Below are 23878 nucleotides of genomic sequence, written 5' to 3' on the forward strand. Positions count from 1 at the left end.
ATGACTATATATGTAGATTGGCATGCAATAAGTATAACATTTTTATCAAAATTCATCCATCAATGTCAAACATTGAAGTATGAATCATAAACTTGTGTGGAATTTGAAATCGGAATGTATTTAATTCTGATGATGACTTATTGAACAAATGCATATCTAAAAAAAGAAACACGTAGCTACTAGTTTGATTTGAGTATAAGGTATTTAAAATTTTTCGTATGAAATTCTTAGAAAAAAAATTATAAATTGAAAATTGTCTAACATTATGTAGGTATATCTGGTTTACCTTTAAGGCCATAACATGGCCGCTGTGTACTTACACAGTTACACGTAAGATAAATCCCACGTTTGAAATCTGGCATCTGTTGCAGTTAAAGATTTAATTTGTGCGGGTAGTTTATAACCTATATAATTTGTATATCTATATTCTATAGTATACATATATGCATTAGATGTATACTACATTTAACTACTATAAATACGAGTATTAGGTAATTTAAATAATGTTAGTATACCAGGTATACTATACCTTTTAAGTTTATATCATAATATGAGCATAGAATATACTGCAGTGTTTTTCTCTTGAATAAAAATTAATTTATTCAAATTCAGTTGTTTTCTACTTTAAGTATCATACATTTTCAAATACTTGGATATTTTTTTGTACCATAATTAAAGAAGTATTCTGTAGCAATTAAACCTCATTTTCTTAAATTATATCCACCCTTTTTACTATAATTTGATAAAAAAAAATTTTAGAACATATGTAGGTATATTATGTATATGTAAGCTGAAATTAAAACTATAAGTTCCTGAGTTAAAAAATGTACATATAGGTACTATAAGGAATACGAATATTGTCCTTAATAATGATTTTACATGCAATTTAAAATAGCTGTAATACATTTAATATAATTCTTTATTATAATATTTAGTCAATTTTTAGAAATTATAAAATATTGATAGAGTAACATAAATTACCATAAAACTCCCCCCTACTAAATCGTTCAAGTCTATTATCCTTGGTATACACAGTTAGATATCTCAAAAACTACTCATTTAAATTTAAATGATACAAATTTGACTAAAACTAAAAAAAAAACATCATTTGCTTAACAATTTACAATTAACATAATATGTAGATATATTTCTCATTTGAAAAAAATAAGTTCATGCCACCACAAAACACTTCTTAAGTGGTAAAGAAAATCTAAATATTTAAAAATATGGTCCTTTAAGTGTACTGAAAAATTCAAAATCAGAATTTAAATAGCATATTTGAGTTAACATGCTTGTAGAATCACTCTGTATACACGTCAATGAGTGATTAAATTAAATTTTAATGTGGTATTTTTACATGCAGGTACACCTAAATATAGTAGGAGGCGTTATTCTAGGTAAATTGCAAAACATGTGCGAAACGCTATTAAAGAGAGGCCAGGAAATTGAGTAATTTCCGTTGGATCATTAGGTATGTACTATGTATATATACAAATACATATACCCAATACACCATAGCGGCATAGCGAAGACCAAACTACGATACGATAGACGATGGTAAAAATAATATTTCCAAAGCACTAATAAAAGTGCTGTGTGGGATACTTGTTTTAAAACAAAGTGTAGTATATATTATTACCTATATTAATAATAAAATATAGGTATTTAATTTGTTATAAATGTGTCATTAAATATTCATATAGAGTATAGACTTTTCATATATAACAAGATTTCAAGAGTCATTGTAGTATAAAATGCTATTCTGATCGCATTTGTTATGCGTATTTCAAAAAATAGAAATATTTGAAAAGATTTAAGTGTAGGCGTATTGTATTATTTTATATTATATATAAATTTGAGAGAACAAAATCCTTGTGGGAATAGATCACTTGGAAGACTAAAAACAAGATGGAAAGACCTAGTCAAAACGAATGTAAGATCTGCACTAGGGGGTGGCACGAATTAGAAAGAAAGAGCTATGGATAGGGAGGAATGAAGGATTGGGTAGGATTGGGTTCTGAGTTCTGAGAGACCTTTAAAAAATATATATACATTTATAATATATATATATATAGGTACATTATGTAGCCTTTCATGTTACAAAATATAACGTGTATAAAGTTGATCCAAAAATATTATTTACTGGTTTAACTAATTAAACGTATGTTTTAAACTATTTTGTAATATATCATATATGTTAAAGAAGGTAAAACAAAATATTGTACTTTCACATCTATAGTTAATGATATAGACTAGTTTAGTATCTACTATCTATACTAATCATAATATTATATATGTATACGCAATAATAGTATATTATTTAATATTTATTATACTTATAGGTGATTTGAGTTAATATAATTACTTGCTGTTTATTTAGAGTTTATACTTTATAGGTACTTACAATTAATGTAATTAAATTTTAAAAACACTTTTTATCAATTTAAATGTAAGTGTTAGAAAAAAACTTATATTTACAAGTAGATAAAGGGTCCGGCTATAGTAATAAAAAAATATCTTTCTAATGAGTAGGTACCTATATGTTTGATTTTTTAACAATCATTATATTTAATGTACAAATGTTACACACATAGAGTTTGTGCACACATAGCACACCACGGCCGCGACTTGTTTGAATACTAAGAAAATTTAAAACTATAAAAAAAGACGAGTTTTTTTTAATATATTCATGACAATATTTTATAAAAATATGAAGTACACACATACATTTTGAATATGAGCATTTATAAAAATAATAAATACATATAACACAAATATATAAAATAGAATTTTCTGTTTCTTTGTTTAAAAATGTAAATGATTTTAAATACATTTTACATTAAAATATAATTAAGTAGATGGAAATTTCAAATTTGAAATAATCACCAAATTCTAAGTTAAATGTGAGATAAATGTATTGAATAACGTTGTTCGAATAGTTATTGGAATATACCTACCTATAATAATATATTTTATGGATAAATTATCTTATTTAAATATACGTAATGCTTAATGAGTATAAATAAAATACACTGCAAAGTATATTTCATAGAAGTTTAGTAGATTTGAGTGTACAATGTACATATTATTTTTATTTTTTCAAGTCTATTTAATATTGTATTTTTTTGGACAAATTAAATTCAAAACAACGATCAAGTCCCGTGACCTCACCTCGCATGTGATAAATATTATGGTAATATGACTCATAACCGTGTTGTACTCATATGTTTAGAAAACAAAACGTAATAATAAGAAAATACATTTTTACATAAGGTTTAAAACTTCGAAATATTGTATTTGTATGTATATAATATATTATAGTACACTACAATGATGTGTACAGTATACTATACATACCTACAGCATAATATACATAATACATATTATGATAAATTTTAAATAATATATTTAAAATTAATTCTTATCGAGTTATTCTATTGTAGTAGTAATACACAAGTTTCAACCTATATCGTTAAATAAATAAAAACAATTATAACATTTCTCGTGATGTATATTTTACCAATGCCGTATTTGTGTTTAATCGTTTTACCGTTAATCTTAAATCTCTCTAAGCTCCCTTCTTCAAATGAAGTAGTCCGTTTATCGTATCGTGGTTTCTATAAAATACTATATAAATAATATTCGAAACACGAGAACAGTCATGGATACAATACGCATTACCTATGTTTTTATTTTATTATAATGTATTATTAGAATATTCAGAATGTTATATTACAATTGAAGCTATATACCTACCGGATAAACGCCTATAATATTCCATGTAAAAGTTATAATATATAATATTATTATTTTAAACAGTATTAAACGGATACCACACCCGTATGTGTTCTTTCTATCTTACAAACGTACAATGTAATAAGTTGTGTTTGCTAGTTTTGTGTTCAACAGTTCCAATTTAGATAATTTAGTGTAATAACCACTAATGACCTTTAACAATTAAATGAATTAACCTAATATCAAACATAAAGGTAAGAATATTGTCGCCTGACAATATAGCAATTACTATTTAGTATAGGTACTGTGTAATTACCTTATTAGAATTATTAAATTGTAATATTTTATATTTTTATATACACATAACTTGCTTAATAAAATAAAGTATCGTAAAAAACCTATAGATTTAAACACAGATTATGTTTTTATTTATCCTTAAGTTTGAAAATTCACTTTTAAAGGCAACTCTATTAAATTGAAATTGCTTATCATAAATTTGTCATGTTGTATACGTTCGTAATACAGAGTTGTCACACGCGGATGTAGCGGTATCCCCTTAAACATGATGAATGTATAAGCAAGGCTTTATTGTTATACGACAAATGACAAGGTAATTAATAACGACTTTTCGTCACCACTGGCTTTTGTAGGAATTCTGAAGGGTTACACAATTATACCAGTTACACCTACACAATATGTTTCGTTTAGAAACGAAGACACGACTGGGATTTCGAACAAAAGTTCTCTAGTCTTGGAATGCAAGTATGCAGGCACAACTTATGTGTTTTCCTGCAAGTTATTCGTACGTGTATCGAATTCGGGTGTCGTCCCGGAGCGACTTAAGAGACTGCGAAACGATAGGTGACAGCTAGTAATAATAATATTGCATTATTGCGTATTAGACAATAGTCAATAAGAGCATGGGAGACTTGTGGAAATCGCAAGCCAATCTGGGCGGCTGAACGTTGGTATTATTGTCGTCGTCGTCGTTGTCGTTGTTGTTGTTGTTGTTGTTGTTTACAACTATACGCTGTTGTTGTGGGTCGCAACGATGTAGGCGATTCGGAATCTGCGCGGAAAAATCGACGATAAAAATAAAAAAACACCGCGTTCGCCGTACAGTGTCGGGAAAATTCGATGGCCCGCGGTAGTACGCGTGTTACACAGTATTATGTACATCTCATTTTTTTACTAGTCGTAGACGTGAAAATATTGTTGACCGTTTTGTGCCCGTCAACCATCAATATTATTGTCTTCGTGCGCGAACAACGGCGACGCACAAGTTGATCGCCCTGTATAAACGAGTCGCGGGCGCGCTACGTATATTGCACGCGCAACGCACAAAAGAATGTTACGCCTTCTCTCCGCCGCCGCCGCTGTCTACACGAAAAACGGTCCTTTCCCGCGGTATGAAAGAACGCGTGTGGCGGGGCGGAGGACACGGTCTGACGGCGAGGAATGCGACCTCGGCGGCGCGTGAGACCGTCGGTCGGTTCGCCGCCGTAGCGCCGCGCAATGGCCTCTACTCCGCCGCCGACCGTCGTCGTCCTCCTACTCGTCCACCACCTCGTCACCGTCGCCGTCGCCGTCATCATCCTTTATGGCGCACATTAAACGCGAGTCCTCGAGTCTCGACCGTGTTTCAAGTGTGCCGACCGTTTCTCACGCGGAACCTCCCCTCCCCCCCCCAAACGGCCGGTGCGACGAGAGCGAGAGAGACGCCGCCACGCACACACAATCCGTCGTCCGAAATCCCCGTTTCAACTATTATAATATATTGCGATTCACGAAAGATTTTTCAATTTCTTTAGTGGTGGGGGGACTGGGGGGGGTCCAAATATGGACCGCGTCAGCTCTTTGTTTTTGTGGTTTTTTTTTTGCGCACGAATTATGCCACACCCGCTCAAGATTTTGGTTAATATATTATTACAATATTATACCATTCAGATATTTGACGAGAACGTTATACGTGCAGATATGAACAATATAATAAACCGTCTTCACGGTAAATTTATTCACCTGATTATTGACCTGTGAACAGCAAGCGGTAAACATCGCCTTTTCTACGCCGAATTGCAGTCAATAGCTAGCTGTCCCCCTCCCCAAAGAGTTCTTGGAAATCCAGTGAAAAAAACTTCACGTCGCGAACATTTCTGAGTTAATAAATATTAAATTATTTCAGAGAAAAATCACCAGGGAATAAATAAATAAACCACGAACATATTATAATAATATGGGAATATAGATATAATATTGATTAGGTATATATATATACGTAGGTTGTACTGATTGTAGAAACTGTGGTAAAAATTAAAATTATATTACTAGTTTTATACGTTTTTTAACTTTGGTTCGATGTAATGATTAAGATTTAATATACAAGTGCGTATAGGCATCCAGTAATAAGAATTACTTTGCTAAAACCGGTCAAAACATCAATCAATAGTAATTACTATATAGTAATAGTATTAGTATAAGGACTTTGATTACCGTGGGCTATATTTATTTTTTTAAGTACGTCTGTACACATTATTTGCGACTGGTATACCATTTGTAAATTTGTAATCGAATCCTTCTGTATGCATAGACAGACATTAAGACATAATATTACGAGCGTAGTTAACTAGCGCGAATACGGAAAGTAAGTTAGGGGGGATTGGATTGCGCAAATTATATGGTTTTCTTTTATTGTAGTTTTACCTTTTACGATGTAAAGCGTTAGGGGTGTACGAATGATTTTTTGTTTTCCTCGAGCATATTACAAGATATCTGAGACTAACTCATCCGCTCTATTCACTTAGGTGTTGGTCACTTACTTTTTTTTTATCGTGTCCTTAAAAAATGTAACGTACAAAGATTATTATCGCCGTCTCGGTTTAACGAGTTTTAGTCATTTTAGACCAGTATCGAATGTCTAAATATCAAATAGGTACCTACAATATAAGACGATATGGGATATCTTACGACTTACATAGTGTTGATATTTCAAAACCTTTCTACTGTTGACGTTATGGAGTACAAACACAAAAACGCAATTTGTATGATGATTCACGTAGTTCTTGATTACAATTCAAAATATATATCTATATATCTACCATATCGTGTTCTTCGATTGAGCAGATCTTGCTACTGAAAAAATATTTCAAATAATTTTAATGTTTTGTTATAATTTTATAAGAATATCTGAATAATATGTATATTATATATATGTAAGAATTTAAAATATCTTTAAAGTACCTTTAGTATAAATCAAGTGGTCTAAGTTTTAGAAGGGAGGAGATACTACATTTTTTAAATATTATTGTTGTGTTACTCAGTGGCATAACTGAGAAAAAATGTAGGGGTGCAATATATAATGAATGTAATATATTTATTACTATCAAAACCCTTCCACTCCTCCCCCCCCTCCAGTTAAAATATATACCTTTATCTCTCAAAAAATTGCCAGGGGTGTCCCCCTTGCCCTCCACAATTACGCCACTGGTGTTACTATTATACATGGCTATTATTTTATAAAGTACCTACCTAAAGTAGCATTGAACAAGTATCAAAATGTTGTTTGGGTATAATGTACAAAAGTTAAAAATTGTAAATCTTTTCAACCATTATTTTTTTTAATCAATTGGATGCTGGACATAAATAATTTACAACATATTTAAAAGAAATAATGGATTATTTAAAAACCATTAAACTCATTAAATATAATTAAAAACAAATTAGTTAATAAAAGAAATTCCATTGGAATTTGTAGATTTATGTCTTATGATATTTAGTAAGATTATTTGAACTATTGTGACTATTTAGCCACTTAGGTATATGTTGTAGTATGCATATTAGCATATTGAGTAGGTAATATTATACTGAACTGATTCAGTGTTTGTATCACAGACTTAGAAGATAAAATATTCTATGGTTCATATAATAATATTTATTTTGGATTTATAAAATAAACCTTAATGGTTCTATCAAATAACTAACTATTAACTGTTAGAAAGTATTTTGTTTTTTAATTTTTCAAGAAAAATCATAGAACTGCTAGAAATATTAATTATTAATTTACAGATTTTCGCAAGAATGAAAAAATTTGATTAAAAAAAAAAAATGATCTGTATGATATTCATGACAAAAATTGCTTTTTAAGTCTAATTTATAATTTGAATATCAACTGATAACAAATCAAAATTGATAAACATATTTGTCTTGATACACGTTTGTTTTTGTTTAGAATACTCAGAATAAGTTTATATAGATAGTAGATACTACAACCTCTAATTAGAACAAAATGTTAATAGCCTAAGTAGCGATCTTCTTGTTGACATTTATTCAGTCTGTCTGTTTATTTTTGAATTTATTCCTACATTTCTTTTGGACTCATTTGGAAAAAAAAAAAATTTATTTTTTATCGGAATTTTCAACAATCTGTTCATAGTTAGTACATTATGCTGAAGAGATATAAAATAATTTTTTAATAATGTATTAACATGATGGAAGGAAATATCCAGCCACTGCAGTTCAGAAATTATAATTGAACAACTAAAAACGGTAAATAATATATTAAACATTACAAATCGATTTACAATGTAACATTAACTTTATTAAGCTTTAATGAACATTTTAGTTATTATATTATCACCATAGTAAAATAATTTACACCATCATGAAATTTACTATTAATATTTATTTAATTATTATATATTTATATTATACTTGTAATCATAACAATTTTGTCTTTACATTCTGAATAACATAGATTTAGAAATCAATGTTTTTAATAAAATTATTTAAAATTTAAGCTACACACCAATTTATCATACACATTAAATGAATTATAAAAATAAGAGTCTAAATTTAAAATTGAGTAAAAATTAAACAAAAAGTGGAATAAACAGAACTATTTTGAATTTAATTTACAGTTTGTTTTTAAAATATTTAAGAAAAAACTAGTTTGTGTGTATGTTATAATATCAATTGTACTACCTAAATTGATATATTATAGTTGGAAAAAATTATTTATCAATTATAAGTATAGCAAAATAACAGCCATATCACATATTAAAATATGTGAAATTTCTACCAAATTTTTCATTTTTTTCTTTTAGTGGTTAACATTCAATATAATATTATATAAATAGCAACAGACAATCTATACATCAGACGTATTATGTTTTTATATGCACAACAAATATGAATTAAGTGTAAAGTTTTTTGTAAATATATTGCAAATCGTTAAGAAAGGAATGTGCGAACAGTAGCCTTGATGGTCTGTCGACATAATGGGCAATCTGGTAGACTAGAAGCACAAGTGATGCACGCAACTAAATGGGCACAAGGTAACATAACAACGCCCAATTCTTGATCAACACAAATTTTACAAAGGCGGGCTTCCTTCAATCGACGGTTTTCTTCTTCTAAATCTAAATTAAAATAATACATATTATAAATTATATAGTAATAAATGTGAATATTTAAATAGATTACGTTGACCTAACTTAAATGATTTAACTATTTTATAACATGGCAAATTCAAAGAACTTTAACAAACATGTTTATGAGCCATTGTTTACAAACATACTTTTTTGTTACACCTACTACAACAAAAGTTTAATTTTTTATTAAACTTTTATACCCAGTGGATAGTAATAAATGTTTTTTTATTAATAGAAAATAATTTTAATTTTAAAAACATGGGTTTCAAAAGAAACGGAATAATATTTTTTATCAAATTTCATTGTGGCTTATAAAAGTTTTAATTTAATCTTTAGCACACAGTGTTTAATTAAAAAAATAAAATAAAAATTGAATTATCGGTTATAAACTTTAGTTGACAGTTGGTTAAAAGACAAGAAAATATGAAATTTAAATGTTTTGTTAAAACCTTATTTATGACCAAATGATAGTTACAACAGTTGGCATTTTAAGTTTTAACCATTAAAATATTTAACTATAAATTATGTAGTAGTCAGGAAACTTATAATATAAAAGAAGTAATGCATTTAAGTTAATAAGTAACTAATTATTTAGTCAGTTTATTAATCTATAATATTTTGTTCAAGTGATGCTAGGAAGTAAATAGAAAAAAATGAACAGATTATTATAATGTCACTATAAACAGCAGGCTATTCATAATCAACAGAATTGAGAGATAATATATGACAACAATGCTACTAGAGGTGAGGCCAAATTAAATTAATGTACTGTTGGTGACTTCACCTCTGGCTAATAAAAACTGGATACTTTAGATCAGTGGTTTTTAATGGGGGCAATAATTTTGAAGGAGGCATTGAGCTTTTTCAAATTCGGAGATTAAAAATAATAAAGTTTTTCAATATTATATACCTATTAACACTACGAATAGAAAATGAAATCAGAATAGTTGTGTAATTGAATACGCTATACAACGTCAATATATCATACGGCATGTTATCTAATCGGATGTTATGTGTCAATAGGAAACGTCTTGTTTATAATAGTGAATGAATAATTCATGAATAAATAAATAAATAATATATAAGAAAATTTGATTTTGCATAAGAGAGGAGGGGGGCGTTAGCAGTAAGTTATTAGTTATTATGATAAAGGGGCGCTGAACCAAAAAAGGTTAAGAAACACTGCTTTAGATAATGTTCACACATCAACAGTGCAGGAATTTTTAATTTTTAATCGAAATGTAAAATTAAAGTGACTGATAAGTATTTGAATAATTAAGATTAGTTAATAAAAATAAGGTAAAATGGTAAGTAAATTTATTTGTTTTTAAATATTGCACCGACAGTCATTGCTATCTAGTGTGAAATCACTTTGTGGTAGGCAGTCACCAACTGTAAGTTTGTTAGGCCATAACTATAGGTTTATTAGTCCATCTTTATTTCTTAATTGACAGTAGTAACAAATATAAATAAAATATAACAATACCTCTTTGAGATAATTTATTATTTGCAGATTCATCAATTGGTTCATCAGCTTTTTCTAAAATTATCATTAAGTTAGATGATTCAAAAAATGAATAACTGAACAAAATACTGTCTTATACATTGTACATACAGTTAAAATTAAATTATAAAAATAAAGTTTATACCTTTAATTTTAATATCATTAGATTGACTGGAATTAACACTTTCAGGTACAAATGCAGATTCGTTAATATCAAAAGTATCATTTTCATTTTGATCCACAGGTTCAGATATTTCAGATATTTCAGATACTTCTTCAGCTTCTTCTATCTCAGAATCGCAATCACTGGAACTTGAAGAAACAGCAGGCATAAAAGACACCACACTGCAAAAATGAAATAAATATATTTAATATAAAAATTATAAATCATATTAATCTGTTGACTTACTCTCTATTAATTTCATTACTAGAGGCATTAGATTCTTCAGACGTATCATCATCACGAGAAATACTTATTCCATCCATTGGTTCTGGTTCTTCTCTCCGAAGAATTTGTTCCAAAGTCAATGTATCTCTAAAATGTATTGTTTTTAAATACATGATTATTTAATTTTTAGAAATTTATTTTGTTAAATACCCATTAGAAAAAAATGAATTTTGATCTTGGTTTAAAACCTGTCGCATAAAATTATCCATTGGACGAAAAGGTGTACCAATATCCTGCAGATTATTACGAATTGCTTGTCGAATCTGAGATGGTTGCAAGCCTAACTCTAATGCCATCTAAAATGTTATTAATTTTAAAATTAAATAAATGTATAGAAAATTAAAATAATTTTTTTATCTCACTTGTGCTGGAGGTAATAGCATAAGATCGCTAATTTGCTGATCAGTGGTCTCATTAGTTCTAGTCGAAGAACTCATATTGTTTGGTAAGATATTATCGGTTTGGTGTATACTAACCACTTGTCCCTATGAAACACAGTGTTTAATGTAAGAAAGCACTTAAATGGTAATAATAAAATATAATATAAGTTAAAAAAGTATTTGGTATATTTAAAATTCTATATATAAAAAAAAATATTTACATTTTAAAAATATATTTTTTTCTTACATAATTAACAAGAAAACTATTTTTATTGTTTAGTTTTTTTTTTGAATGACTGAATAATGATTCTAAATTAATTTCATGCCAGGTATTTTAATTTAAAGTACAAATTTTTCACATTTATACTTAAAGTTAAAGTTAAATTTATTTTATTTCTATATTTTTAGGGGTAATAAAGTTATTTTTTTATTGCTATATTTTTTATTTTAAACTTTGGTTAGTTCTTATATACCATTTAAAATGTAAATAAGCAGAATGAAGTAGTTCAAGGACATAAAAAAAGAGTTCTTTGCTAAATGTTGGTCTATCCACTTAGTTAGATTATAACTGAATAATTATTGTTTTGAAATTCAATATTTATTCCTTAAAAACCTTAAAAAATATCTTTTTTTGGAAATATGAAGTAAAAAAAAAAAAATGTTGTTAAGTAATTACCTCAGGTTATATATAAAAACAATAATAAATAAATAATGAGTGTCTCATGTTAAAAGAATCAATGGTTTTCAATGACCCATATGATGTAGTAAATAGATCATTTAAAATTTAAAATTAGGTATACCTCTGTTGTGTCATCAGGTCTAGGCCTATTTAAAAGTGCATTAAATCTTTCAACTAAACTTCCATCCAAGAATTGTTCTCCTTTTACTAAATTTAAAAAGCCACAGTTTGGAAACCATTTTGCATGTTCAACCCATGTATTATCATCTACCTCCCAATTTTGAAGACCTCCATCACAGTAATAACAGCGAACTTCATCATTACTACCTGTAATAATAAATTGTGTGTTCATTAATTAATGGGAATTACAACGTTTTTAAATATTAATATTTTTGAAAACAAAGTTTAACTCAGTGATGACCAACTATACAATTCACAATCATTTATCAAACTGGCTTGCCAAAATATTAAAATTAAATAAAAATAAAAATGGAAAATCGACACCAAACACCGGGTTTATCAAAATCAACGGTAAGACGATTACTACGGCTCACCAAGAAATTTTTATATGACTCACTAAAATAAGGTTAGTCTCCACTGATTACTGATTTAAATGATAAGATTTTATAAACACATCAATAATAAGTACCAGTAAAAAAAAAGCCAGCAGTAGCTAAATCTTCAGGTTTTTGTGATTCATTATTCCAACCTCTGAATGTTTTCAATCGAGCACTGAATGAATTATACTTTAAATGAAAAGCTACTCTATGTGCTCTTACACCCAAACCTTGAATATCAATTGGTTCACCTATTTCATCAAAATGTTTATTAATTCTTTAAATAATTAATACTTTTAACAAATATTTTAAAATAATAGATTTTGATAAATTTTCAATAACACTTGTATACTAAGTTGTTCTTTTATTTAATAACACTCAATTTTATAATATCTATTAAACTTTTGAAAATATTTTTTTTTATATCATTTCAAGTTTATATAAAATAACATTTTTAAAAAAAATTTTCTCTTTATTGAATAACAATATACATTTTTATTTCATATTCTGAAATAGAATAGTTTTTGAAATATTTTGATACATAAAAAATCGAAATTTGAAAGAGTAGTTTATGAGTTAAGTATTTAAAGCTTAGGTGAGCGAAGTAGTAGACCAATATTTTGGTCATAATAAAAAATTAAAAATATTGTTATTCAAAAAGGAAAAAAAAACTTAAAAGATATATAACGAAAAAAATATTGTTTTATTTCGACTAGAAATTATGTAAAAAAAATATTTTTAAAAAGTTAGATTTCTTTAATAATGAATATTTTTTGTTAAAAGAATCATCCTATATTTAATAATATTTTTTTTTAATAAGAAATATAATTTAATAACATATTTATTAACTTTTATAGTAACACGTGACTTAAATAAAAAATTAATTAGACAACTTATAACTATAAGTGTAAATTTGAATTATTTGCTAAATAAATTGTTATTATTATATTATTAACTGGAAATTACTAAATCATATTCATATAAAGTATATTTTCCTTTAAATTAATAATTCATGGTAATAATAATTGAATTAAGTAAAATTATAATTTGAAAACAAAAAGTTTTTATTTAATAAGTTATTAGATAGTTTTTTTTAAATGTATAAGTAAGTGTTTAACTCAAAATGAAAAAGAGATAATTTATGATTTGTCTTAAAGTTTAATTGAGAAATTTTAACTATAATCAATTAAATATTATAGAACAATTACAATTAAAATTTTGTCATATAACTTATATTATACATCGTTTTATCATTAAACTTAATTAAACTAAAAACTGACCAGTTTCCTTATGATTTTCAATAAATTCTCCTCTCAATTGAATTCCTTCAATAATAGGTATATTACCACATTCTTGACTAAGGAAAAAGCTACAGTTAGGATTGTGACGTTTATGTTCATCGACAGCATTATCACCAAATTCCCAGTGACAAATACAAATATTACAAAAGGCACATTTAACCTAAAGTTAATAAATAAATATAACATAATAGATAAACTTATATGTAATAATATAGCTATATATGTAACTTGTTATAAATTAAATTACTTTATCGGTATGCTTGGTGTAATAGAACCCAGCAGCTGCTAAACTTTTTGGAGTTATGATAAATGATACTGGCCAACCAGTAAATGTACCCAGTCTATTGCTTTCATTTTTTAAATCAATCAACTGTGGCAATTCCATTAGTGTGAATAAACCTGCAAACAACACATATTTAAAATAATTTAGTTCAATATTAGTGACTATGGCACCGTGATGAATAGACATCTGAAGAGGAATTGAGTAAAAAAAAAATATATATATATAAATATAATGTACACATTTGCTATGACTAAATTTAATACTTGACAAAAAAAATAATAGCTTATTGTGTATAAATTATATTATGTATACTATACTTATTATAGATAATAAGCTATGTATAACTAATACAGGTGAAAAAAAAATAATGCATTAACATTAAACTAAGATGACCTTTTATAAAAATATATTAACTTACGTTAACAATTTAACTATTTGTTTGTAGTTTAAGTCAATTAGATCTTACACATATTATTCATTTTTCTTAACAAAGAATTTAAAATTAATTAATTTGTGTACAACTAGTTCATTTTACAAGAATTAAATAATATAATATTATATTATATATTATAATGATTATTGATTACTGCAAATACATATATTATGCGCACAAACTTCTGTAATTATTATTATAATTACCACTGAAAGTTACAACACACTTTGTTGATTTTTTTATGATAAAAGATTTGTTGTAGCCACTACTCCACTCATAATAATATAAGCAGTTCTGAGCCTGTGGATTAAACGAATCGATAAGAATTGATAAACCATGGTTTATAACCGTGGTTGAAGATATACAACTGATAAGTTGTTATCTATCGGTAGCAGAATCTGCTCTGATGCTCAGCTGAGGTTAGTTATGCTTTTAAGCTTTTATTCTATGCTTTTAGTCATGACCATGACAACATTTTGTTATGCTTTTAGTAAGCTTTTTCTTTTTGTCTATAGAACATTTGTAGTAACTAGTTATTTTTTTCATCGACATGTACAACTGCGAACAGTGCCAACTGCGTAGCCGATTGATAGTGTTGCTACTTGCTGGTTATTTGTAGCTATGTAAATGTATATTACCAGTGGCGTATTTAGGATTTATCTAATATGTATACATTTTCTAAAGTATAATAATAAATAAATATATTGATTAATTGGATAGCAAACATTTAAAATAATTTCCCATACCTTTTACGACTTTTATAAAAAGTGTCCATCCAGTATCTTCATTTTTTTGGAGGATTTGCTTCATCTTCGTTATTAGATAAATAATTTTTTAAATATTCACTGCACACGTTAATATAATACGCTGCGGCATTGGTGACTTCTTCTTGGTTATCCATTGTCAGTAAAAAATAAAACAGTACTAGTGTCGATGAGAGACAGACGCGGAATGGATCGGCAAAGGATTCGGCGAGTCTCTAGAAATGAGCCGAGCTACAGGCCGTGGGATCGCCATGTTGGCGAGCAGGCTCGGCTCGTCTAGGTTTGGTATAGCAGACGAGTTTCGCGCCGTGGGATCCCGCCTTAAGGAAGGAGATATACCTAAAATGTTAGATACTAAATGTCTTAGGATTTTATTAAATACTGATAAAGTAATTAATGGAAAAAAATACAACTATAACCATATAAAAATAGCTAATAAAGGAGTGGGGAGGCATATCTCCCTAATATCCCCGACCCTCCCTTAAATACACCACTGTATAATTTATAAATATGTAGTGTTTTCAAAATTTGAATTCCAAGTATAACTGTAAATAAATACTCAGTATTTGGTGTATAATAAATAATAATAATTTTGTGTGTTTACTGTTTTGATATTTAAATATTTAATATTTATTGTAAACATATTTTATTTATTGTGGGATAAACGGGATAGTACTACCCTACCGTCCCTACCAGATACTCTCTTTTTTTATTTGTACTATATTGTATACTTTTAAAAATTATATTTATTTTTAATTTTTAATTGTATTCATATTATCATATTATATGGGGCTGTAAGCCTGTAACTACCGGTAACGAATTAAGTATAAATTAGAGATTGTAATTTTGTTTGATTTTGCAAAACGGTATTCGGAATAAAAAGCCCTTAATAACTTAATACATTATTCATTATTTTATTATGATTTATATAATTAAATATAATCATTACATTTATGTATGTACACTTCTTTAACATATCTTATACCTAAAGGCTAAAAGTATAGCTACAATCTGCATTTAACATTTTTAATAATTATCTATACTATAGGCTTATAGTAATTAATTTTGAAAATTTTACATGGACGTAGTTTACAAATCACCATTTTAGATTTAATAAGAATTTGGGCGCAGTTTACATGGGGAATAGTTCCTACTCGAGAATAGCAGGTAAACAATTACTTTAAAAATTAATTATATTTAATAATTATGTATATGTACAATAATAAAAAAATAATTTTTTTTCTTAAGTCTCAGTAATTTGATTTTTTTTTGGTCTCGATATTTTGAACTACTCAGCAATTCGAACTCTTGTGGTAATTCTAAATTTTTTTAAAGTCCCGCCAACTTCGAATTATTGAGAGTCGACTGTACATATGTTAGTTCCTACACGGTAAAAATCAAGTACGTATGTTTTTACATGATGGAAAAAAATAAATATATACAATTAAATATGTATAAACGAATTTTCAAAAATAAATATATAACGATTAAAAAATATAATAAAAATCGCATGGCGCATTGTCACAAATAAATATAATATAATAATAAGAAAAAACCGTAGTTCGAATTTGTTGAGACATTCTGACCATTCTGTACTAAAATACATTGAAGTGCCACAGCACCAACAGGCGCTATTTATAATTTATAAAATACATATATTGTAATTTAAATTTGTTATTGAAACTTTATACGCTGATAAGTCGTAGATATAGCTAACTAACATACATTCGAAAATACTTAATTTAAAACAAAACGTATGCGAAATTACGTATTTAATCATCATAATATGATATTATAATTATTATTTATTTGTGACAATGCTTTATGCGATTTTTATTATGTTTTTTAATCATTATATTATTATATTATATTTATATTTGTGACAATGCCTGATGCGATATTTTTATTATACTTTTTAATCATCATATATTTATTTTTGAAAATTCGCTGTATATAACATGTACCTTTTCTATCGTGTAAGAACTAACGTATATATTTTTTGTACCTGTTACTCTCGTGTAACTTACATTCGCCCGTTTACATGTGTTATTTTGTGTTTATCTGTACTTTGTGCACAATTTATAATCGCTGTTTAATATGTGTTCTGCAAAAAAAAAGAAAAAGAAAACAAAGGTAGGTACGTGAGTGTATATCTTTTTGTTGTACATTAGGGGGGGGTCACTATTATAGGTCTGTTAAATTTGAATTCAATGGTATATCATTGTATATTTGTATATAAAAAAACAATTCTGACCGGAAATGGTCTATCAGATTTTGTTACTAATAAATATATTTCATGGTGGGGGTTTATCGATTCCATCGTTTTAATACCAATTCTGCTGAATATTTTTTTATGTTTATCCCGCCGACTGTTTATTAAACAATAAGCGATGTATCATATATTATACAGAATTTTTTTTAATTAGCATTATAGGTACTTGTGATTTACCATAATAATAAATGTATTTTTTTAAAACATTTCAAAACAATTCAAACATTGTCGTCCCCAACGGCCAATAGGTACAACCCAATTATACATAATATATATTATATCATGGTAATATGGCAGAAAAAGAATAATAACATACTTTGTAAAATTTATTATAATAATATAACTCAAATACCTAGTAATAGTTATTTTTAAATTAGATTTTGAACGATTTTGAAATGATTCACAACTGTTACTTGTTTGTTCTAAAGCAATTTAAAACAATGGCCATAGAAAACTAATAAAATGGCTATATTTTTGGATTAAAATGATTACATTATGATGTTTCATCAATGTAATTATCATATAGATAATTATAGAATTTTTTTAACCTTGAGTTATCAAGAACGACTGACATAGGTATAAATTATTATTTTATTAAAAAAAAAACTTATTAATAATTTGTTATTTGTCCAAATACAGATGATGCTCCATAGTTTTAAACTTAATTTTAAGTTACTATGTATTATATTATTATTTTATAGTTTTGTACACTATTATATCAAAAATAACAAATAAAAAACGTTTAATGCTAAAAGTAATATAACAAATAATTGATTTACAGCAGTGGCGGATCCAGGATTTTTTTAATGGTGGGTGCTATTTTGTTAATAATAATAGTCCTAAAGTACTTATTTTGTACAATTTGTGAGAAAAAAATTAATAATTTGGTATTTAAACATAATTAAGCATTATAAAAATTTTAAACAGTTTAACATACATTATTATTTTTAAATTGGTGAACTATTAGTAATTTTTAAAATAAATACGCGGAACGGCGAGCGATTCAGCTCCCAAGCACCCCCCCCCCACTAAAGCCACCACTGATTTACAGTAATAGTTGATACATCTAAAATATTCTGAATAATAAAATAATTTACTGACATAAATTAAAAGACTCATGATATTAATCCACCAAATGTTATATAAATGTATAATACTTTAAAATTTTAGTAAAAATTCAAATTATACCTAGTTGTTATTATAAAAATACAGTTTAATAATAAAAAAAAAAAGGTTCAAAATTCTGTATGTAGGTAAACTCATTTTTTAAGTTACTAACATAGGTACTTATTTTTTATTTTAATGACTATAATTTATGTAAATTTTACATAATATATTTGACCAATTTTTCGTTTTATTCATTATAATACTTCAAATAAAGCCAATTAATTATGGCAACACCTAATTGTCACTATAATACAATATATAATATAATATAATATTACTTTAATTATACCTACATAATTGCAGTATTATATATCAACTGGCAAGATCAATTATAATATCTAAAATTCATATATTTATATCCCCCCAATCAATATTTGTTAGCGCCAACCCTGCTAAAGATACGTTAGTGCGTTACTAACCACTGGTTGTAATAAATTGACATAGTGACTATAGTGCATTATGTTAATTATATATAGGTTAAAGTTGAATACAATGTATTTATAGAGTATAGACCTTTGGTCTTATTTCTTATACGACTAAATACCAATTTAGTTCAATGTAATATGCAAGTACAAAACACCTACATTTTGGGGAGAGAGATTCTTGATTTTTCTGACAATTTTACAAATGCTGTCCATCAGTCCCATTCTACTGCTACTACACTCTTTAGTATCTATAATATCTGGTTGCATATTTTTTTCGCTGGTCTCAAATTGTTTTCCCAGCGTTAGTAGCGTTATCTTCAATAGTTCAAAATACTAACTATTGAACCTATTTTAGTACTTTACCTCCTCTTATTTTAAATTGAAACTGGTGAACGAAAATTTACTATGTCGTACGTGTGTAAGACGGAGACAATACATGCTACAGTGTTACGTCCTCTTATTTATAATAAACTATTGTTTAACATATTTTGCACTAACATAGTGTTGCCCGGCCCCTGGCGTATAGTATAGGCAATATAGGTTACGTTACTGTAGTGTCCAATATAATCAATAGACAATCATATTGCAATTTTGCCTATAATTTCAAAAATATAGCTATGAAAACTATTAGCTAGTAGTCATGTCAAAAATCTAGATATCCGAATCCAAAATTTAAAATCCAAATCATCTGAATAATCTAATTTTCACATATTTTATTATTATAAAGGAAAGTTGTTTTAAAAATATTTAAAATGTAAAATTTCAAGTCTTATTAACTTGAATAAAATACAGCCTAAAACCAGTTAAATCTATAAACTAAATAGTAGAAAATATCTGATTATTCAGATAATTTGGATTTTGTCCGTCCATATGATTCGGATTAGGTTTCGGATAACCGGATTATAGTATTGGAATCTGGATATTAGTGACACCGTTATTAGCTACTTACTATTTTTTATAATTCAGAGTTGACGAATCTTTGAGGGTATTAGTTAATTAAATAAATTAAAAAATAACAAATAAAGAAAACGTAGGTATTATAACTTATAAGTGAAAAAAATAAAATCAATGTCCTATTGTTGTTCACAGATGCGACTATTTTCATGGTATATGTTCAATCTATATGTAATCCCGATGTACATTCTAGGGGACGGGACGGTTACGGAGAGTCAGAGAGGAAGGATGTTACAAAAATGTTTAATCTGTGATGCGTTTTGACCGTCTTAGACGGAAACAATAGCAATATTGCAGTGACAATGATACTCGATTAAAGTGGTAAAAATTAGTGATCACTCGTGGCATTACTCGTTCGCGGAGATTTCAAGGCGTGGAAGTGATGATTAGCCGATCACTACACGGGTACTGATACTCTTTATTAAATTATCGCCCGGTCCGCCATGTCTGTATATCCGGTCACCGCCGACGTCACGCACTTGCATACACGGTACCTTCCTGGTTCACCGGTACTGCTGGATTGGCAATAATGATATTTTTATTCGGTGATCAGTTTCAGTACAGTCTTCACTATCAATAAGTCGCTTTCACAGTCAGCACTACCGGAGCCGCGTATACGCACAAATACGTAAAATTACGTTTCTCAGTAATGTAATATTTTTTCTCGCTCTCTAAAAAAAATATTTTTTTTTGTTTTCCGAAAAAATCCTAATTTTCAAGAAAATGCGAAACCTAACCTAACTACGCTATAATGTGTTTTTTATGATTATCATCAATCATCATCAGTAGAGCTCAGATTTATATGCATTAAAAAACAATCAAATATACACTAAAAGTCTTAAATATGCAAAAATATATGCACTAAAACGTTAGAATATGCATGAAAAATTACAAAAAAAAAAATTATTTTTTGAACATCTAATTAATACAATATATTTAAAAAAATTACGGAACCCAACTATAGATACTTATTTACTTCATTTTTCGACACTTTGATCATCTTGATATTGGTATTTTATTCCCCGATTATTAATCTAATGTCATATTTTGGAAAACCGCTTATATCTACAAGTGGGAGCGGGTTACCAGTTCGAATATGGTCTGTTCGAACGTCATGTGTTCGATTATAAACTGATCGAATGGTTATATGTTGGAAATGTTTTGTGTGCGAAAGATCAAGTGTCCGAACATTTTAAATAATATGTGATACGGTTATATTAAAGATATCAATAATATTGACCGGTATACCCCTATAATCAATATAATAGTTGCTGGTTATCGTAAAATCACTCGACACAGTAAGACCACAGCAGCATAGTTGATTGCGTAGTTATTTCACTTTATTTAATGTGTTCACTTTTAGAGTTGCTAATTCATTTGATTTTTATAATTTATTGTAACAAATTAATTTAATATATTTAATATGAGTGTCGAAAGTATTCAAATTATACCTAGTATTTAAAAATGTGTTTTATTGGACGTGCAAACTTAAGCGTGGTGCGAAAATTAAGACTATCGAGTCTCGCGATGGCAAACATACAATTGAAGAGCACTGCTCAATACCTGAACATTGTCATGGTCCTAATCCCGTATCTATTTAAGTCAAAAAAATAAAATTAAAAATTAAAATTATCGCACGTAATTCCAATTAAGAAAAAGCTATTCAAATTTACCAAACAGCAATTGCTGGCACTTCAAAAACAATATCTAGCTCGGTAATCAAAGAATCAGTTAAACAAATCATTAAACGACAAAGAAAACCTATTTTAGAATACAAAGAACCACAATTTCTCAAAGAAATTAATGCACCTATATCACTATGTAATACACTATGTGGTGATACATTTTTGGTAAAAAAAAACAGAGATATTTTACTATTTACAACAATTGAAAATTGTAAGATTCTACAAGAATCAAACTGCTGGTTGGAAGATGGTACGTTTAAGGTTTGCCCAAAATTCTTTTATCAAGTATACGTATTACATGCTTTGATTAAAAAAGGTACACATGAAATATTTGTCCCTCTAGTGTTTGCTTTAATGACCGGGAAAAGTCAAGAATTATATACTTAATGTTCTCTTTAATTAATGATTACTGTATAGAAAATAATATAAATGTAACAACGAATACAAATTTAGAAATTGTTGAAAAGGCAGCTATTAATTGTATAAATGAAACATTTCCATTCGCAATCCATTCAACTTGCTTTTTTCACTTTTCTAAAAACATTTATCGAAAAATTCAAGAATTTGGCCTTCCATCAAAATATACAAACAATGTTGAATTTAAATTTATTTGCCAGACATTTACCTGCTATGGCATTTCTTCCCGATAATATGGTATGAATGAGTAGTAAATAAATATTGTTTATGTGTTGTAGATTATTTTATTTTAATCTTTTGGTTAGGTACAAGAAAGTTGGATACTTTTAAAATCACTTTTTGGAGATACTGATGAAGAAAAAAATTTATTTAAATATTTTGAAGAAACATATGTCATAGTAAAAAGTGGAATGCGTTTGAGAGGAAAACCCAAAAGAGACAATTACAACCCATCACTCTTCCCTCCAGAAATGTGGTCAGTGTCAGAACGATTAATCCAAGATTTACTTAGAACTACAAATACGGCAGAGTCATGGCACAGAAAAATAAATAGAATAATATCGTCTCACCCTGGTACAAATATTTAGTAACTTATTTAAATGCATGCAGTTTTCTAATTGTTTTTGTTTTTAGGTTTACATAAATTCATACAACAATTACAAAAAGTTCAAAATGAAACTGAAGTGACAGTAGAGATGTTAGTTTGTGGACGACCAACGAAAAAGACAAAAAAAGTTAATATCGAATCGAATTTAAAATTGAAATCAATTCATGCACGTTTTATTTCAAACGAAAATTACGATAAACTAGAGTATTTATGTGCAATCGCTCATAATTTAAATCTATAAATAGGTATCTAACATTTAATTTTTATGAATGACAAAATATTTAATTTTTTTATAATTAAATTTAAATTTAGAAATACTTAATATTTAGTTTTTAAGATTGACTAAAATACAAATGTTTTTTTATATTTTAATTTTATTTTCTATTTCCAATATTCGATCTTTCGTACACAAAACATTTCTAACATATAACCATTCGATCAGTTTATAATCGAACACATGACGTTCGAACAGACCGTATTCGATTTGGTAACCCTCCACCCATAATATAACCAGGATATACATTTCAGTTGTGTTTATTTAACTATTTAATTTTGAATTAACCAAGCAAAAATTTTAAGATTCAGTAGAATCTCGATTGTCCGTGGTCACTCTCCCGAAAATTTAAAAATAAGTATGGACTATAGATGTATAACTTTATTGCATATATTTTTAATAATAATTAAATAAAAAATTTCAAAATTGCTTTGTTATAAAATTGTGTGTTTGTATGTATGTATTTCTAATTATAATTAAATAAAAAATGACATTATTATAAAAAGTCTCGATTAACCATGGTTTTCATTTATCCGTGTGACCCCCTCACCGCCATTATCCCGGATA

At 27.5% G+C, this 23878-nt stretch overlaps 2 protein-coding genes across 2 annotated transcripts; one reads left to right on the forward strand and one right to left on the reverse strand.

Moving 5' to 3' along the window:
- Nucleotides 1-8673: 8673 nt before the first annotated feature.
- Nucleotides 8674-14892, reverse strand: LOC113556228 (baculoviral IAP repeat-containing protein 7-B-like). Its single transcript, XM_026961050.1, has 11 exons — nucleotides 14732-14892; nucleotides 14278-14429; nucleotides 14010-14190; nucleotides 12822-12980; nucleotides 12294-12499; nucleotides 11476-11598; nucleotides 11264-11409; nucleotides 11075-11200; nucleotides 10811-11010; nucleotides 10648-10701; nucleotides 8674-9149 (listed from the first exon to the last, which is right to left on the reverse strand). Exons 2-11 carry the CDS (start codon nucleotides 14413-14415, stop codon nucleotides 8962-8964), a joined length of 1521 nt encoding a protein of 506 aa, XP_026816851.1. The 5' UTR covers nucleotides 14416-14429; nucleotides 14732-14892; the 3' UTR covers nucleotides 8674-8961.
- Nucleotides 14893-22660: 7768 nt separating this feature from the next.
- On the forward strand, nucleotides 22661-23278 carry LOC113557708. Its single transcript, XM_026963264.1, has 3 exons — nucleotides 22661-22667; nucleotides 22736-23003; nucleotides 23064-23278. The coding sequence occupies exons 1-3, from the start codon at nucleotides 22665-22667 to the stop codon at nucleotides 23276-23278; spliced, it is 486 nt and encodes a 161-aa protein (XP_026819065.1). The 5' UTR covers nucleotides 22661-22664.
- The last annotated feature ends 600 nt before the right edge of the window (nucleotides 23279-23878 follow it).

This window comes from Rhopalosiphum maidis, chromosome 1, assembly GCF_003676215.2.
Source record: "Rhopalosiphum maidis isolate BTI-1 chromosome 1, ASM367621v3, whole genome shotgun sequence".
Lineage (NCBI taxonomy): Eukaryota > Metazoa > Arthropoda > Insecta > Hemiptera > Aphididae > Rhopalosiphum > Rhopalosiphum maidis.

Coding starts and splice junctions, on each gene's coding strand:
- LOC113556228 (XM_026961050.1), bottom strand. CDS start 14,415: ATGGAATTGCCACAGTTGATTGATTTAAAAAATGAAAGCAATAGACTG. Junction 11,410..11,475: donor TGCTATTACCTCCAGCACAA/GTGAGATAAAAA, acceptor ATAACATTTTAG/ATGGCATTAGAGTTAGGCTT. Junction 11,011..11,074: donor AGTAATGAAATTAATAGAGA/GTAAGTCAACAG, acceptor TCATTTTTGCAG/TGTGGTGTCTTTTATGCCTG.
- LOC113557708 (XM_026963264.1), top strand. Junction 23,004..23,063: donor AATAATATCGTCTCACCCTG/GTACAAATATTT, acceptor TTTTGTTTTTAG/GTTTACATAAATTCATACAA.